Source organism: Halichoerus grypus, chromosome 2 (assembly GCF_964656455.1).
Source record: "Halichoerus grypus chromosome 2, mHalGry1.hap1.1, whole genome shotgun sequence".
NCBI lineage: Eukaryota > Metazoa > Chordata > Mammalia > Carnivora > Phocidae > Halichoerus > Halichoerus grypus.
Genome location: NC_135713.1, coordinates 112,218,072 through 112,237,792, shown reverse-complemented (window position 1 = coordinate 112,237,792; position 19,721 = coordinate 112,218,072). Strand labels below are relative to the sequence as shown.

Here is a 19,721-nt window from a genome sequence, read left to right as displayed (position 1 = left end):
GAAAATATACAAGTAAATAATGAAATGAGAAAGATAATTTTAGATATTGAAAAGAACTAAGAAGGCAGTAAGCACAATTAATCTGATTGGGGTAGGTGTACTTTGAATTGTCAGGGAAATCTTCACTGAGCAAGTAATATGTGAACTGATATTTCTAGAAAAAAAGGAACTATTCAAGTTTCTCAGCCAAGACTTTTCCAGGCAGAGGAAAGAGTGAGTACAAGAGCTCTAGTACATTGTGTGTTTGAGAAAGAGGAAGATGGTAAGTGTAGATGGCATTTATACACAATGACTAAAATCCACCTGTGAAAAACTTGCTAGAATAAAAATATTGAGTAAGAACCAACACACATGTGCTGCCTAAAAGCAAGGGATTGAAAGACACAGCCTCCAATTCACATTCACCTTGCATGTCTGGATTTTTAATGTAATGACTATTAGGGTTATGTTCTTAGTCTGCCTAATGAATTCCTCGATCTCAGAATACCTCCCATCAGCATTTTCACTGTCCTAGTAGCTGTGACACAAAACATTATTAATGTTGTACATGTATTATACAGACCATCCTACAGGTTACTGTCAGATAGAAGCTTGCTGGCCCAAAGTTTGGCTGGGGGCAGATAGATCAAAATAAGCAAACTAGAATAAAATGACTTAATTGCAATTATCACCATGTGCTGCTGATGGGAGTAAATTCTGTGTGTGTTACATGTAATTCATTTCATTCTGTCTAACCATCACTTTTGGCCATTATCCCTGACTGTTTGGAAAAGGCATGAAATAAGCTTCTTTGGTTTTTGGTGTCTCTAATCGCTGGGGAAATAGATTGCACAATCAGGGTGGAGAATCTGGCTGGTTGACAAATGTATATACTTCGATGCATGCATATGAATCCACGTATAAATACAGCCTGTAGAACATCCACAGTGGTGGACTCTTAACACATTCCCTACAGATCTTGTAGGCCTCCCTGACCATGAAGCCATCAGGCGGCTTTCTGCTTTTGGTCAGCATGGCCTCTCTGTTCCTTTTTGCAGGTGAGTACTATATGTGTGAGAAATGACATTCTGGACCAGACTGGTTAGGATCAGCAGTCTTGATGTGATGTTGTTAATGATGACAATGATAATGATGATGATAAGGATGGTTAATGATGGTGACTGCCCATCACATTTTTAATTGAGAAGGAACTTTTATTTGCGAACTAGCTACTTTAATTATCAGTACAATGCTACACAAAAGATGGTTTTATCCTATCATAAAAACAGTGTTACATCTCATAGGATGACATGGCCTATCCTAGGTCACATGGGCCCCAAGTGGCTAATCTAGGAGTTCCAGGCCGATTAATTTTGTTCCCCTCAGCAGACCACAATTAACAGCAGAAGCTTCATTCCTCAAAGAAACAATTTATAGTGAAATTAGAAATTCTCATTTAAAGTCACCTTCAAGAAATTCTTATCTAAGGAGTTCAACTGCCAGAATTTTCCTGAGAAGCTTTCGTTTTACAGAAAGCTGAGTCATTCTTATTTTCCCAGTAGGTAAACAAAGTAGAGAGATAATTAGAAAGAGAGACTCAGACAGAGAGAAGTAGAAAGTGCCCACTACTGGTGTGCTAAGATTTGACTTCTAATCCTCATTATGCTACTATCTCCTTCTTTAATATTGAGCAACTCACTCCTGGCCTCTATTTCATCACATGAAAAAAGAGAGTGTGAACCTAACCTGTTCTAAGACTTCTTTCAATAAATGATTATGCGTAAGTAGCTTGGCTCTAAAGCCTGGAAGACCTGGGTTTGAATCCTGGCTCTGCCATTTATGAAGTATATGTCCTTAGACCAGTTATTTGCCCCAGAGCTCAACTTGCTTCTCTTTGGGATGATTGGAATGACTTAATGTATGTAAGATTTGATATGGTGCTTAAAACATAGAAATCTTCCAAGTCGATGGTGGATAGTGTTAGTGGGGAATGCTGATGAATCCTGACTTTTTTTAAGTGTTCTTGAAATTCTTTTGTATTATATTATTATATTGGCACTTGTTTGCCAGTTGTCTTGGTTATCTTTCAATCAAATGGTTTCTGGATTCTGGAATTTTCAACTTTTTTTCTGGTTAAATATATGCCTTTTTGACAAAGAATAGATCCAGACTCTGCCTTCCTTTCTTCAAGAATAGCTCAGTTTTAAGATAAACCCTAACGAAGTGAACCACATGCTTGGATAAAAGTCACATAAATCATAAATAGCAAATGTAGGAAAAAGAGCTTTGTACTGGGCATTTGTAATCTGGCCTCTGGCTCAGTTGTGTGGCTAGGAGGTTGTGTGTCCTGAACAATTTTCTTCCCTTCTCTGGGCCTCAGTTTTTCATCCATAAAGTAAGACAGTTGTAATGGACAATCACTAAGGATAATTTTAGCTGTTAAATTCTGGAATTCTTCTGAGCTGTTGTGATTTATCAGTGTGTGTTCTCTCATTGCAGAGGCTGTAAGCCAAGGAGGTTCTCAGGTATGTACTCTCTCATGGGTCCTCTTCAGTCATAAGAGGCTGTCTTACAACAATAGCAGATCTTGAGCTGAGGGGCCCAGTGGCTGTTCTGTTAAGAACTTCAGAGGTCATTTGGCTAGCCTGGTGAGAAGCCGGGATGGTAGCCTGACACACTGACATAGAGTGTCATCACGGGTGCAGAGGCCCCAAAGGACTTGAAAATCACCTCCCATTTTCCTGAAATTAGTCAGATGTCTCATTTCCCTATAAGGAGTTTATAGGCAGTGTTTATAAAAGTATGGGGTGAATATCATTTATTTTCCAAATCAGGATAATTTTAAAAGTGAAAGTAGTGTATATAATAGTTATACCAAAAAGATAATAAAAAAAACTGATAGCATCCCAGGCGACTCAGAACGTACAGTAACTCTGGATCTGTGTACCTTGTTCGTAACATCACTACAAATGCTTCATAAAATGCACATTCCTGCTTCTTACACAGACATATTACATTATCAATTGAAGCAGGACATCTAGGGATTTTGAGTCTGAGCAATCTTCATTTTAAGAAGCCCCCTGCCATTTTGGCACACATTAAAATTGGAGAATCACAGCTCTAAATTTCTGTAAACATACTTGAGTATACGGAGTGAGTCTATCCAGACTCATGAATAGCGAATCCTCTGGCAGTTTGTATTAGCAGTTAGTAATTACAGGATCAACGTTCTTGAGAAGGTCTACAATAAAAACAATAGTAACAATAATAATAGTACCTACATTAAAAAAATACATATATACCTTCAAATACAAAGAGATACGGTAGAGCGATTTAACCTATTTTTTGAAATATGAGCTTTGAGAAAGAGAATATTTAGGCTCATATTCCAGCCCTATTACTCACTAAATGTTTGACTTTAGGTAACTTACTTCAGTATTCTGTGCCTCAGTTTATCAATAAAATTTAGCTAATAATAGCACTTAATTCATTATTATGTGAGTTAATTTATATACAGCCCATAAGAGTGTTTAGCACATAATAAACACTAAATACAAATTAGCTATTATTAAATGACAATTTTATGATTACATTTTAATAACTAAGTTACATTTATAATTTTACCTTTCTAATTGAACATTAAATATTTTTCACAAAATGTTTGTAAAGACATATAAGGAGAAACAACTTCAATGCTTTTGAACATTTAATCCACTCAACAAATATCCTGCACACCAATACCAAAGAATATTCTAACATTTAACTTCTGTCACTTGATTCTCTACTTTAAAATCATAGATACTTTTCACCTGCTCAGAAGGTAATATCTAAATTCTTTAGCTTTGCATTCGAGTCCATTTCCAATCTGTGGGCAGTGTCCCTGTTTCACCTCATTCATTCTTTACCCGCCTGTGACCAGGGCATTGCCCATACCAGGTGGCCCACAGTCCCTGGCCAGCCAGGACCTCTCAGATGTTGTTGCTGATGTTGTTCTTTATCTGAAAGACAATCACCAGCCACTGTCTGCGCCATCATTAAAGTGCGCCCATTCTCTCGGTCCGAAGAACTCTTACAGCCCCTCTCATGTGCCCTGCATATATAGAAATCTCCCACCAGCAAAATCACTTCCATCTATCGTCCCCACCAATGATTCATTGCATTCTCATCAGTATTTCTGTTGGATTTTATTAATGTACTTAATTCAACATTTATTTTATTCACAAATAGTCTTCTCTATTAGGACATGAGCTCTTTAAGGTCAGAAAAATGTTTTCTCTCCTTTGTGAATCCTAGTTTAAAGATGAATGAAAGATTCAGCAAATGATAGCGAATATATAAGAAGATTATCCGATGTGAAATGTATTATCAGTTCTACTTTCCAAAAATTAGCCTACTACAAAAATTTTGAGATGTGCCTTTTTTATCTACATATCTTACCTGAAAACTTAGTTTAAAATATGTTGATGAAGAGGTCTAAATGGACTTTTTTGTACTTATTTTTTTTGTACTTATTTTTTGAAGTTTTTTTTACTTTTTCATTTTGAAATAACTTGATTTTTAAAAAACAGTAAAAATAGTTCGAAGAAATACCATTTTAACATTTCACATAACTTTAGCACAGTCATCAAAATCAGGATCTTAACATTGACATGTAACTGTTAACTAATCTATCATCTTATCCAAATTTCACCAATTGTCCCAGAAATACCATCTTTCTAGTATGGGATCTAATCTAAAATCCCATGTACTTGTTTTATCTCCTCAATCTCCTCAACTCTTTTCAAGCAACAGTTACTTTCTTGAGGAAAAATTTGATTGTAAAATTTTCATTAGACATTTAATTAGATGATCTTGGAAATCCAACTCACTGGCACAAGGTTGGCACTCAATCGACGTTTATTGAGCACACAGTAAAGAAATTAAATTGATTTCTTTAGGGAATCGTACAAAAGGGAATTAAAAAGGAAGCTAAATAACAAAAAGAGAGAAAATAAATTTTTGAAAACAGAATCATGATAAATAAGAAGGAAAATAAAAGGAGAATTTGATTATTTTTAAAGATTAACTTCTGGTAAAGTAAGTCCCCTCTGTCCCATCAAATGTAAACTCTGTATCAGACGTTGTTTTTGCAACAGAAAATGTTTGGAAAAAAACTAGCCAAATTCAGTCATTGCTTAAACTACATCATACCAAATACTTAGCTTCTTTGAAACTATTTTGCCAATTGACAGGACTAAATATTTTATTTAAATCTGCAGTTTTCATGTGTTTTTTTTTTTTAAGATTTTATTTATTTATTTGACAGAGAGAGGGAACACAAGCAGGGGGAGTGGGAGAGGGAGAAGCAGGCTTCCCGCGGAGCAGGGAGCCTGATGCGAGGCTCAATCCCAGAGTCCTGGATCCCAGGGTCCTGGGATCATGACCTGAGCCGAAGGCAGACGCTTAATGACTGATCCACCCAGGCGGCCCTCTTCATGTGTTTCAATACCACCTAAATATCTTTTATCCCATATGGTGACTGCAGAAAGCATAAAGATAACAAGTCAGATTCTTGTTCCAAGACAATGACGAATTTATGCTATCCAGGTTGATGACAATCTGCTTAACTCTGATATTTCTAATCCTTAGGCTGATATTTCTAATATTCTGTCTTGTTCCCCTCTTTACCACATGGGGAAAATGACATTCTGTGTGGCAGGTAGAGGAATATATTTTCCTGTTGAACTTTTAAGTCTACAAAAACATGTTGAAGATCATTGCAATGAAATCATGACTTCAGCTTTACAAACTGCATTATTGCTATGATGCTTTTTTTTTTTTTTTTTTTTTTAATATTTTATTTATTTATTTGAGACAGAGAGAATGAGAGAGACAGAGCACATGAGAGGGGGGAGGGTCAGAGGGAGAAGCAGGCTCCCTGCCGAGCAGGGAGCCCGATGCGGGACTCGATCCAGGGACTCCAGGATCATGACCTGAGCCGAAGGCAGTCGCTTAACCAACTGAGCCACCCAGGCGCCCCGCTATGATGCTTTTAATACCAACTAATTTGCAAGCAGATATGTAAGTATGAATAGGAACTTCTTGGGAGAAGGGACTTAATATTCAAAACTAGGTGCTTGGAAAAATGCTTTCCAATCATCACCGTGACAGATAAATAAAGACGAAAAGCAACCCAGAAAAATCACAGTGTATTAAGATATCAAAGCGTTAGTTCTATCTCCATTACCACGTCATGGAAATGTTGGAAGCATTTCTTCCAAAAGTAAGTGAGCCCTCAGAGTCCCCACCTGCAAAATTAGAACATTGGATTTATTACTTTTCAAAGACATATCTTTTGATTAAATAAATGCAAAAGCAAAATTTCAGCAGGAGAAGTAATAAATGCAGACTTTTCTCTGGTTGAAGCACTGGTAAAGAAAGAAGGATACAAAGGTGGGCACTGAAAGTTTGTTCTCTATTCTTAAGAGGAAGATCTGTAAACACACTTTATCCCAGGCTCTCTATTAAATTCAATAATTATTTATCCTATCCTCCCTACTATTTAACAATGCTTACTGAGCATCTATTACATTCAAGACATACAGGAAATACACATACGAAAAAATGATTCCTGACTTTTTACTGGATATCTGCATCAAAAGCCTTTAAAAAGGCAAATTCAGACACAGAGACTTTACTTCTAGAAATGCAGCCTGAGAAAAGAACTGGGGTTGTACCAAAAGGGCAGTATTGTTTGCATAGCAAAACAACAAGGAAACAAACTAAATGTTTCTAAATGGGGATTTGCATAATAATCTGTATAACATGGTAATTATTCAAAATGGCTATACAACTATTCAAAATGGTCATATAAAATATATGTTACTAGACACAGATAGGAACTGAAAGTATATTTCAGGTTTAAAAAGCATTTGGTAAAATGCTGTCAATTGAGTGACCATATTTTAAAACTATATCAACATAGAAAATATCAAATTTGTGGATAATGGATTCTGGGTTTTTAAGTAAATCCCTCTTGTACTGCTCTGTGTTTTTAAAAAATTCTATTATAAACATGCATTGTTTGTATGATTGGCAGGTAGAGAGATAAATAGCTAATGAAGAGATCAATGATAGAACATGATTATATATGTATATATTTTTTATCCCCTTTCTTCAAGAAGTTTGCATCAAGAAAAAAAAATTTTTTTTAAAAAACAAACATGTTTGCATTATTGAAGGTTGGTATCAAATAATGTTTGTAGGCATTTGGAAACAGGAAAAATCCATTTTTGCCTGAAAGTTATTATGAAAATTTTGACTATCAGGTGGTACTTGAGATGTACATTAAAGAATGATATGAAAGGGAAAAGTTTTTCCAGGAAGAAGGGGTAATGTAGTGTTGAAAAGCAAAGTGTTTTCAGAGGTTAGTAATGGACCCGTTTGGCTCTATTAGTGGCCTCCTGTATGATCATAATGTGAAATGGCTAAGAATGTAGGCTCTGGAGTTAAACTGTCCTCATTTGACTTTGGTTTTTATGACTTAATAACTATGTGACTTCTAGTGCCTTGCCGGATGACATTTAGTAGGTACTGAGTAGGCATTAGTTGATGGAAAAAGGTACATGAATGCCAGATGCAGTGGTTCTGTGGATTTGGAGGGTGAAGAAAAATATTTTCTTTTTTGAAAATATTTTATTTATTTATTTGACAAAGAGAGAGAGACAGCAAGAGCAGGAACACAAGCAGAGGGAGTGGGAGAGGGAGAAGCAGGCTTCCTGCCGAGCAGGGAGCCCGATGTGGGGCTCGATTCCAGGACTCTGGGATCATGACCTGAGCCAAAGGCAGATGCTTAACAACTGAGCCACCGAGGTGCCCCAATAAATATTTTTTCGATATTTGACTTTTACCAGGTCCTTTCCTAGGAAATGGATAAAGATGAATCCGATATGGCTTATTATCTCGAGACACTTCTAGCTGTGTTGAGGAGTGACTTATAAAAGACACTTAGACAAATTGACAGATTTCTCCAGAAAATTCCAAGAGATAAAGAATTTATACTTGGATATGCACTTATGATAAAGCAGTTTGGCAATCAGTATTGGGAGCATTAAAAGTTATGGCCTTTGAGATAGCAATTCTCATAAGAGCATACCCTAAGAAAGTAATCAGAATACGTACAAGTATTTTATATATAAAATGGTGATTTTGACTCAATTAGTGTACAAAAGAAGAAATATACAACAATGGGGTATTAGTAAAATAAATCATTTCAAATTTTTATGATGGAGTATTACACCACAAAAATCCTGCTTTCTAGGATGTGCATAATGGTACAGAAAAGGTAAGTGATAAAGAATGAATGGGACATATATACAATGTGATTCTATTTTTAATATAAAACTGGAAATGCAATGCATAGAGAAGAAATGGAAAGAAAAACAAATGCTCACAAAGGACATCTCTGGGTGCTAGGACTACATGTAACTTTTATTACTTTTTATTTTCAACATATATCTTTGTTGGAATAATAAAATATGTGCTTTTTAAAAGAATTTCTAAGCATAAATGTAGCATATCTTTCCGTTCCTTGAGAGAACTAATGACGTCAATGGCATTATTCATGAAGTTAAAAAAAGCACTTCATTTAAATTACAGGCTTTTTGCAGCAACTCTGAGAAACCAGCTACAGGTGGAAAACCCTGTCCCAAGATCCACAAACCGGTGTGTGGTTCTGACGGGCAAACTTACCGCAATGGCTGTGAATTCTGCAAAGCAGCTATGTAAGCACATGGAAGCAGCTTCTAGAAATGCACACTTAGTTTGGGCCAGTGGGGTATGGGCTTGGGAAAGTACTGGTTAAGCCTTTACTGTTGTAAGTATTGTACAGATAACTCTTAATTAGAATAAGACAATGTAATTATCCCCAAAGAGAGAGACCTAGAAAACCGAAGTGCCCTCTCCCAATTCATCCAGTCTGGGCTGAACCCATTTCCACTACATTTCATTCTGAGCACCATCTTTTCCTTCAGGAAAAAAAAATGGAAAGCTTGGTTTCAAACACAATGGGAAATGTTGACTCCTCGGACACTGCGAGGCTAGAGGTGCGCTCCGTTTGTCATTTGCATCAGAAGATTTGGTCCCTGTTACTCAATATCTTTGCGGGGTATTTCCCACCTGTTATCATGCATAAAAGACAACAGTTTCAATAAAGGTACCTTGGCAGACTTTCGACATTGATGTTATTTTTGGGTCACAGTGGAGCCACCTGTTTGATTTAGTTAGACCACCTGAGTCTGAAATGATACCACTTGAAAACAAACACAGGGCTTAGAGTATTACATTTTTCAAACCCAGAATTCACCCATCAGTGCTTTGAATCTCAGTTCTTCAGACTTATGCAGATGAACTCAAGGTTAACAAAACTCGGTCCAAGAAAATATATATTATCTGACCCAAATTAGCACTCTTTAGTATATAGTGTAGTGACGGAAGTATTTTGCCCTAAGAGACACACTGAGTGTGTGTGTTTTAGAGCTTCTCAGCTTGTATGCAGAGACAAGAAATAAGTACCACATGAGACAGACTGTGGGTCCCTTCAGTCATCGAAGCAGCTGAATAGGTTCAGGAACAGCTGAAGCCTGTAGGATAGTTGTCTCGGGCTTTATTGGTTTTATCAGCTTTATCAGTTAACTACCTGTACTACATAAAATACGGTAAGCTTCTATGTGTGGTAAATTGTGAAAAACTTTGGAAGTATAGGTTTATTGGCATGTTGTAGGTGCTTAGAAATCTAAAGATGGACAGACAAGCTTGGCATCTTCAGTGTGTTTACAGACTACTTGGAGAGACAAATGTATCCCAACTTACTAAAATGTAGTTTGATATGCTCCTGTTTTTTAGAAAATCCCAATGAATGAAGTATTCCATTTATTAATTGCTTAAATAATTTTTCAATGCTTATGAGATACCAACTACCACTCCAAGAATGGGGTGAAGATCTCTACTACAAAGCATCATGCTTTAAGATTTAAGTGGGTGCACAAAATATATTCTAAAAATATATTTTCAGGGGGTGCCTGAGTTGGTTGAGCATCCGACTCTTGATTTTGGCTCAAGTCATGATCTCCGGGTGGTGAGATCAAGCCCTGTGGCGGACTCTACCCTGGGCATGGAGCCTGCTTAGGATTCTCTCTCTCCCTCTCCTTCTGACCCTCCCCCAGCCCTCCCTCCACCTCGAGCATGTGCATGTTCTCTTTCTCTCTCTAAAAAAAAAAAGGATAAAAATATTTTTTCAGTTATCAATAAATTTATAAAGGAAATCAAATTAAGACATAAGATGCAGAAAAGTGGGTACAGTTTAGAGAAAGGAATTATTTGAAACTGGTTACTTTGAACTCAATCCTGAGGGCTTAAATATATTCAGTCCCATGTAAATTTGGAGGAAGAGTAGTACAAGGAAAGAGAAGGACAAACATGAAAACAACACAATCCAAAAAATAAAAATAAAAAAGAATAATAATAATTTAAGAAATAACAACACACAATTCAAAAATCAAAACTTGGAAATGGAAATAAGTTTGGGCATGATCAAGGATGAAAGGAATTAGTTCATAAAGAGCCTTGGGAGCCAAGCTAAAGCAATTCATATCCTAAGAATTATAGGAAATTATTGCAATGCGTTAATAGAAAACTTCATTGCCGGGATGGCATTTTTAGCTGATCTATGACAGGTAAGATATTTGCTGGGTTGAAAAGAATGGAATATGTAAGTGATGGATCACTAAATTCTACACCTGAAATCAATTTTACCATATGTTAACTAGCTAGAATTTAAATAAAAACTTGAAAAAAAAAAACCTCTTTATCAGCATTAAGGTGAATCATCATGCTATACCTGTACCAGGCAGATTAATGGGGCACTTCATGTATAAAGATAGCTTTAAAACATGAGTTTCTTGTGAAAGAAATATTTTTGAAGTACAAGCAGGAAGGATTTTCCAACAGTCTTTTTTTCAGAGTAATGTTGCATACAAACTGAAGATTGCCTCTTATATTGAATTGCATAATGAAAAATCAGTTTAATGGTTGACAAACATTGACATTCAAATAAAGATGTTGCTGGTATTTTGAAAGAAAGAAAGAAAGAAAAAGAAGGAAGGAAGGAAGGAAGGAAGAAAAGAGAAAGAAAGAGAAAGAAAAAAGAAAGAAAGAAAAAGAAAGGAAGGAAAGGGGGGAAAGCAGAAGAAAAAATTCAGAAACATTGTGAAAAATAACATCTTTGAGAAGGTTGTTTCCAAAGTCTCAAATTGAGTATGTGGAAAAACCAAGATCAGCACTCAGAGAATACCAGTATCACATACTTTTCAGCATACTGTTGCTAAAGCAGAGATCTCCAACAAATGGCAAACAAGCTGGATATGGCTTCAGGATTTTCTTAGCCCACACACAGTCACTTCTTTTCATAGATGTCAATATTTGAAAACTGAAGAAGTGCACATAAAAAAAAATGGATTTCTAGAAACTCTGGAAAAGTAAGAGGATCTACTGATGAGGTGCCCATGTCCCTTAGTAACAACAATGGTTAACTTCTGACTCCTTTGGATGAGTCATTCCCACAGGGTCCCAGGACTCGTTCTCATTAGCTCCTGGCTCCTGATGGCATATGAGTTCTGTATCTCACTTTAAGGCACAACAGTTTCGAGCACCTCATCGAGTACTCTTGGTTTTGAAAAATTCACAATCTAAAGAAGCAGCCCATTCTATCAATACAGAACAATTTGTTTTGTTTTGTTTTTTTAGATTTTATTATTATTTGAGAGAGAGGGAGGGGGAGCGCGAGGAAGGGCAGACAGAGAGGGATCAGGAATGCCTGTTACAATATAAAGCAATGCCAAGACTGTATTTAGTTTGTAAAATCGGAAGAGAAAATACAAAACAAAAACTGAGGATAATTCTTTGGCAAAAGTTTAACTTAAAAAAACCCATGTTTAGGGCGCCTGGGTGGCTCAGTTGGTTAAGCGACTGCCTTCGGCTCAGGTCATGATCCTGGAGTCCCTGGATCGAGTCCCGCATCGGGCTCCCTGCTCGGCAGGGAGTCTGCTTCTCCCTCTGACCCTCCTCCCTCTCATGCTCTCTGTCTCTCATTCTCTCTCTCTCAAATAAATAAATAAAATCTTTAAAAAAAAAAAAAAAAAACCCATGTTTAAACCACATTCTGATATTTTAGTTCTCTTTTTTACTCAAGAATTCCACCCCCGGTTTTTATTTTACAAATTTAGCCATGTGAGCAATGATATATTAATCACATTTTCATTATATCATTGTTTGTACTAGTAGAAGAGGGGAAATGCAATAGCTATCCATTGCTAGAAGGCCATTTAAAGAAATTATGGTAAATTTAACAAATGAAATAGTGTGCAGTCCTTAGGGAAAACAATAAAGGTGCTCTATATGTATCGATATAGAGAAACCTCACTGTGCAGCCAAGGGAGACAATAAGGAGTAGAGCAGTGTATGATGTGCTATTAATTGTGTGGAAAAATATACCCCTTATATTTGTAAATACATAAAACATCTCTGGAATAATACAGAAAAACCTAGTAAATGTAATTGTGTCCAAGGCGGGTTGGGACAGGAAAGGAAGGGAAAGTTATTTTAAACTATTTATCCTTTTGCATCTTTGAAATTAAATGTAATTTGCTGTATGACCTATTAAAAAAACAAACAATTAACAAAGAAAATAGATCAGCTGATCTAGTTTTTACCATTTCATCCACATCTTTATTCTAATTGATTTCTTCTCAAAGTTACTGCTTGTTAAGGAACACTGTTTGGTTCTTACAACTCATGCATTTACTCATCTCTCTGCTGAAAATAATTATTTTCTTATCCATTTTTCTAGCTATAGCCTATCCTTCTTATGTGTCACCTCCTCCAGGAAGGAGAGACAATGCCCTACTATCTGATACCTTGACTCTGGGTCTATTGTCTAATTGACTTCTCACATTATAGCAGCGTTCATATGACTACAAATGCCTGTTTGCTTGTTTGCGCCCACTATTAGACTTTCCAGCTTCTTGGTGGCAGAATAACAATGTCTTATTCATGGCTGTGTGTCTAGATCTTACTATAGTTCTAGCATAGTAATGGTCTCTTCAAGTATACTTTTTGACAAATTGAAAGAATGGCTAGATCATACCCACAAACCCCACCCACACTTCACCACAGTTAGTAAGCCAGGTTACCAAGTGCCAAGCTCCCAAGCCTGGGTAAGACCTTAACCACCAGCAATGTAATATACCATAGCATGCTCAATGGATAATAATTAACAAGGCATTTGATTTTAGTTAAATTTACCTGAATGCACAAGTGTGTACGCTTGTGAAAATATGAAGCGGGCCAATTGCAAACGCAAGTGAAACTCCAGGTAAAGACTGGAACCATCCACACTGAAATGATTTCAAGTTATATAAATTGAAAAAATTACCAAGGATGCCTGTGAAGAAAAACAATGCAAGCCTGAAGACAACTTTTGAGGAAACCCCAAATTGAGAAAGTGAAGGGAAAAGGAGAGCCATTAAACAGAAAAGGTGATGATGACTCACAGACCTGTACCCCTGAAACAAATAATACATCATGTGTTAATAAAAAAAATTAAAAATAAATAAATAAATAAACAAAAAAAATGAGGAAGCCAAAAAGAAACACTTGTACCAAACCAAAGACAAGAAACATAAGACCCAATAGAATTCCATTGCACTCGCCATCAAAAGGAATGAGATCTTGCCATTTGCAACGACGTGGATGGAACTGGAGGGTATTATGCTGAGCGAAATAAGTCAAACAGAGAAAGACATGTATCATATGACCTCACTGATATGAGGAATTCTTAATCTCAGGAAACAAACTGAGGGTTGCTGGAGTGGGAGGTGGGGTGGGAGGGATGGGGTGACTGGGTGATGGACACTGGGGAGGGTATGTGCTCTGGTAAGCGCTGTGAATTGTGCAAGACTGTTGAATCTCAGATCTGTACCTCTGAAACAAATAATGCAATATATGTTAAGAAAGAAAAAAAGAAGAAGAAGAATGTAGCAGGAGGGGAAGAATGAAGGGGGGGGAATCGGAGGGGGAGAAGAACCATGAGAGACGATGGACTCTGAAAAACAAACTGAGGGTTCTAGAGGGGAGGGGGGGTGGGAGGATGGGTTAGCCTGGTGATGGGTATTGAGGAGGGCACGTTCTGCATGGAGCACTGGGTGTTATGCACAAACAATGAATCATGGAACACTATATCTAAAACTAATGATGTAATGTATGGGGATTAACATAACAATAAAAAAATTAAAAAAAAAAAAGAATTCCATTGCACTCAACAACTAGAAAGCCATTCCATTCGCTTATGGATTATTGTCTAAACCCTGCTTATTTTGGAATAGAATTTGAATAAATCTTATATATATGTATATGTGTATATGTATATAAGATATATATATGTATATAGTAATGGATAAACTTCCAAAACCAATTTGAGAAGCAGAGTAGATGGGTTATGAAACTTAGGTTTTAAGAAATAGTCGCAAAAAATAAAAAAGAAATAGTCACTTAATATCTACCACCTCCTCCAGTAGTTTGAGCACAAAAGAAAGAAACAAAAAACCACCAGAGAGTAGGACTGATTGATTGACGCTACAGCCCTTATGGGAAATGGTGGACATAAAGCTGAAGTTCTGAAGAAGAGGGAAAATCACTGCCTTAGGAACAGGGGCGAGGAGGGAAGAAAACACCTAAGAAAGTATATATGGAGATGGAGAAGAGAACATGGAAGGAGGGCTCATGCCTGCCTGTCGGGTTTTATGTCTGGAAAATTGATGATAGCATCTTCTGTAGCGTGAGGTTGGGAATCCGGGAAATGGTTCTGTGATGTAGAGGGAGTTTATAATAGTCATAACTCAGAGACTGTTTGATTAATCAGGAAATCATTAAAAGGAATTTGTAGTAGGAAGCGCAAATAGTTCAGCTCAAGTAATTCAGACTCTGATTTAGAAATGGGACAGGCTGATTTGACCCCGTGATTTTTAGAAACCATGTAATACAGTTAAGAAAAAAATGGAGGAACCAAAACATTAAGGTTATGAGAAGTTATGCAAAGCTTCTGTCTTGAGGTTTGGTAAAAAAACAAATCAAAGAGGTGTAAAATACATACTACATCTGGGGATGAATGCTGTTGATTTTAAATTCTTGAAGTTAAATAACTTTATTTTATTTTTGTGCTTATGGTATCATTCCAGTGTCTTCAACCCAGATTTTGAAAACAAGTGTTTTTAAACCACAAGAGGGTCCAGAACCTGCATTTATTCTAGAGAGAAGAAATGAAGCTAACCATCAAGGAGAACAACAGGAATCTAATCAGCAAAGAGGTAGCAATACACAAGGAAAACAAGCAACATTTAGCCTGCAAGGACAACCAGGGTATTCTAACCAGCCAGGGAAACCAGGGAATTTTAATCAGCAAGGAAGGCCAGGAGTTCTCAATCAGTCTGGGAGTCTGCAAGGGAATTCAGGAGACTCTAATCCAAAAGGGAATGCTAAAGCTTCTAATGAACAAGGAAAACCGGGATCTTCTAGCCAGCAAGGGCATCCAGGGTCATCCAGCCAGCAAGGGAAGCCAGGATCATCTGGCCAGCAAGGGCATCCAGGGTCATCCAGCCAGCAAGGGCGTCCAGGGTCATCTGGCCAGCAAGGGAAGCCAGGATCATCTGGCCAGCAAGGGGGTCCAGGGTCTTCCAGCCAGCAAGGGAAGCCAGGGTCATCTAGTCAGCAAGGGGGCTCAGGGTCATCTGGCCAGCAAAGAAGACCAGGATGGTCTAGCCAACAAGGGAAATCAAGATCTTTCTTTCAAGAAGAAAGAAAAAATGTAGGCAACCCTTTGAATGCCAATATAACGGAGATTCAGGTTAGTGTTCATTTCTTTGTTTTTTTCCCTCTCTTAACTTAGGCATTCTATTTTCCAAGACTTGAAATAGTTAACAAAATATACTGTACTAATGACAGATACTTTGTGGTGATAGTGATTCAACAAAATGAGGAGGAATCTGGAGGAGGTGGTCATTTTCATATACACCTATGATCATTAATGAGCCATGCTCTTCCATTCCATTTCTCATTCCCTTCTATTGTCTTCCACTCCAACCTTTCTACCTATACTGGACTAGGTCAGACCTCCGTGAACTGAGTCCCCATCCCCACCAGATTTGACGTTCATGCCCATCTCCATCCCATCCCTAATCTACAAGCCACTGAAGTGGTATTTCTAAATCACAAATCTCATCTGTTCTATCACTGCCCTGCTGGAAATTCTTCAGTGACACCTTACTGCCTAGAAGATAAGACCCAAACTCCTGAGCATATAATTTAGGATTTTTTAATGACTGGATCCCATGTGCATGATTGGATATGATCGGACATTTCATGTCACTCTTGGTCATACATCATCCACATTGTACAGAATCCTTTGATGTTCCACAAATGTATTCCAAATACCGATGATATCCTTTCTCATAGAATGTACCATATTGCTTTGTAATTGATTGTCTGTATGTTCAATTGGAATGTGAACTCCTCTAAAGAAAGTACCATTTCTTTTTAAATCTGTGTCCCCAGATTCTAGAACAAGACAGGCATATAATAGGTTCTCTTGAACTGCTTTTCAGATGAGTGAATAGATGATGTTTGGGAGACATCACTGCAAACAGCTGCACATCCATGACTCCTTTGTTCATCTTCTTCATCCTACGAACACTAAGCCTCCTGTTGAAGATCCTCCCAATTTCATTTAGTGCCTCTGTTCTCATCTGCTGTCAGAGCTCCTTTCTGTTCACAGGCTTCTGTCATTCTCTAACTTCATTCTAAGCCAGTGCCTCGGGTAATACTTAACTCCACACAATCCTACCTCCTGCCTCATTTTCTTTCATGGGACAAGAAGAAAGAAAGATTCAATAAATTAGGACCATATGTGGAGTGCCTGTGTGTCAATCGGTTAAGTGTCTGACTCTTTATTTCAGCTCGGGTCATGATCACAGGGTCTGTGAGATGGAGCCCGAAGTGGGACTCCACACCCAGCGGGGAGTCTGTTTGAGATTCTCTCCCTCTGCCCCTCCCCGCACCCTCATGCACGCTCTTTCTCTCTCTCAAATAAATAAATAAATAAATAAATCTGAAAAAAAAAATACGACCACATATGTTATTTGCCAGTATGACTTTTCCATAATTATTATTTTCTCAGGCAAGGGAAGGCTTGCCTACAAAGAATTAAAGTGGAGGCAGTCTGATGTGTAGTAAGAGCAGGGGCTCTGGAGTCCCATAATTCAGGGTTTGCCCCCCAGCCTGGGTGTTTCATCCATATCTGGTCTGGGGCTTGTCACTTAAATATACTGTATGCCTGCGATTATACAATAGAGCAAAATCTACTCTTTTTTCAGTATTGTTGTGTAGTTTAAATTAAAATAAAAGGATTAATAAAACGATTGGTTTAGTGCAATGCTTAATCAACAATTAATTAGCAATAACTCTTGGTTTAATTACAATTTCAGAATTGAATTGGGTCCCCTTTATTCGCCTGTTGGTCTTTCACATTACTGCAGACGGGCAAAACCAGCAGCAAGAACCCAACTGGAAATACAAAGTGTCCATCTATCCACAAGCCAGTCTGTGGTTCTGATGGAAAAACCTATGGGAACCACTGTGTATTCAATGAAGCCAAAAGGTAAGATGACTCTTGGTGTCTTTGTATCAGGAAGTATTATTCTGATCCAAAGGGAGTAAAAACATTTTTCTCTGTGTCTCTAGTTCTCTCTCAATGGTGCCTGGGGTGTTTGTCCAAAAGGAAACATGAAAGGTACTTAACCCTTAAACAGTAAATTCAGGCATTTTCTGAGAGAATGTGATACATTCAGCTTTTGAAGTAGAAATAAATTTATTACTGAGTCATTCATTTACCAAATATTTATTAAGCTTCCACTATATACCAGGCATTGCTCATGTTGAGGTAAGGTGGTGAACAAAACACACAGAATTGTTTCTTATTTCCTGCTTCCATGGAGCTTTTCTTCTTGCAGTTGAAGACAGCAAACAAAATGTATCAGAGGATAAATAGGACTACGAATCCCATAGATTACTTAATCTTGACTATTAAAATGTATTTTAAATTTAAATAACAGTATTAGAGAGTGGATTTGGTGAGCAGGCAAACATTTAAGAGTTGCACGCTTGTCCATCCACATGAAATACGATGATTATAAGGCTGCTTAAAATGAGAATATGTGGCTAAGAAAGAGTTACATGTCTCAGCTTTCAAAATTAATGAAGGTTCAGCTATAAAGATAGTAATGAGGTAAAAATTATACCTCTCTTGTTTTTGACAGTTGAAATACGTATTAAAGGCTCAATAAATCATTCCTGCAGAAATAAATAAATGTTAAAGGTAAGTGTGCCCTATAGCCATAAAAGTTAGAGCGGGAAGAAACATGAGACACCTGTTCTCTCATTTTATACATGAGACACCTAGCCCAGGGTCAAGGAAGGACTGGCACGAAGTCACAATTTCTCAAAGCACTCAGTGTGAAACCGGCAAGCCAAAGCTTAGACCTGCTCGTTCCCATGTGAATTTTAAATAATCTCATTCTCTCTCTGTGTTGGTGCCACAATTTCTTGATCCTTAATTTCTTTCGTTAACCTGTTTTCAGGATAAGTAATGGGAAACTGAATCTGGACCATGAAGGGAAATGCTAAGCATTGACAGCAACAAAATTACCTGGAACCTCAGAATCTACTTTCATTTTTGTAAGCACTGGATTTCCTCGGGCGTTCCACTGAGGTCACCAAGAGTCTTACCGATACGATGGATCCTACATTATTTTCAAGTTTGGTCCACTACAAATAAAGTCAGTTCCAGAGTTGCTTCTGATTTCTGGGATCATTTATTTTCTAGACTTTCCCAAACTAATGGACATAGGACACAGATTGGTTTTTCCCTGACACAGGGGATTAGGGTGAGAAAAATAGGTGAAATTTTTAAAAAAATAATAATAAGTTTTACTTTTAGTTCACTGTTTATGAACACTTCAAAAAATTAGTGGCATTGATTTTCAAGGGATAAGATAGAAATTTTAGCCAAAGAGTTCCCTTAGAAAAGGAATGGTCCAGGATTAGGTAAATATATTTAGCTGCCTAGATTATATCACCCCTGACTTATTTATGAATGGTACTGTCTTTCCTATGATATCACTACTCCCTGATTAAGTCTCTTGAGGATAGCTGAAATTACAGATATACTAGAAAAAATCCCAAAGATTGGAAGAGACCTCAGTGCAATCCATTGTTCTACATTATCCCTATCACCATTGTCCTGACGAGCCCCAGTCCCTAGACTGCCACCTGAAGATTACCTTGTACAGTATCAACTCTACCACTTCCAGGCAACTGAAGCTTTATATTTCTCAGGGCTGCTTAATGAGAGCTATCTGGGAGTGAATGACAGTCCAGGCTGGGTAGGGTAAAGAGGCAACCTGTTGTACAAGGCCTAGAGTCGGCACAGCTGATGAGACGTGAATGAACCAGCTCCATAAAAGTTTACCTCCCAGTAAGAGGACATAGGAAGATAAGGTCAGAAAGACACAGGGTAGAGAAGGGAAGGAGAATAGGAAAAGTCCTTCTTTACCATATGCAGAAGAAAGGGAACAAAAATTTTCAGGCAAATAAATGAT

At 37.4% G+C, this 19,721-nt stretch overlaps 1 protein-coding gene across 1 annotated transcript; it reads left to right on the top strand.

Moving 5' to 3' along the window:
- The first annotated feature begins 8,288 nt into the window (after nt 1-8,288).
- Nucleotides 8,289-18,747, top strand: MARCOL (MARCO like). The gene is made up of 5 exons (XM_036065738.1): nt 8,289-8,302; nt 8,617-8,741; nt 15,249-15,913; nt 17,601-17,722; nt 18,702-18,747. The coding sequence occupies exons 1-5, from the start codon at nt 8,289-8,291 to the stop codon at nt 18,745-18,747; spliced, it is 972 nt and encodes a 323-aa protein (XP_035921631.1).
- Nucleotides 18,748-19,721: the final 974 nt, after the last annotated feature.

What these genes read in the sequence shown, in the direction of transcription:
- MARCOL (XM_036065738.1), top strand. An exon ending in GAATTCTGCAAAGCAGCTAT is followed by an intron (nt 8,742 to 15,248) that starts GTAAGCACATGG and finishes GTATCATTCCAG; the next exon opens with TGTCTTCAACCCAGATTTTG. An exon ending in GTATTCAATGAAGCCAAAAG is followed by an intron (nt 17,723 to 18,701) that starts GTAAGATGACTC and finishes ACCTGTTTTCAG; the next exon opens with GATAAGTAATGGGAAACTGA.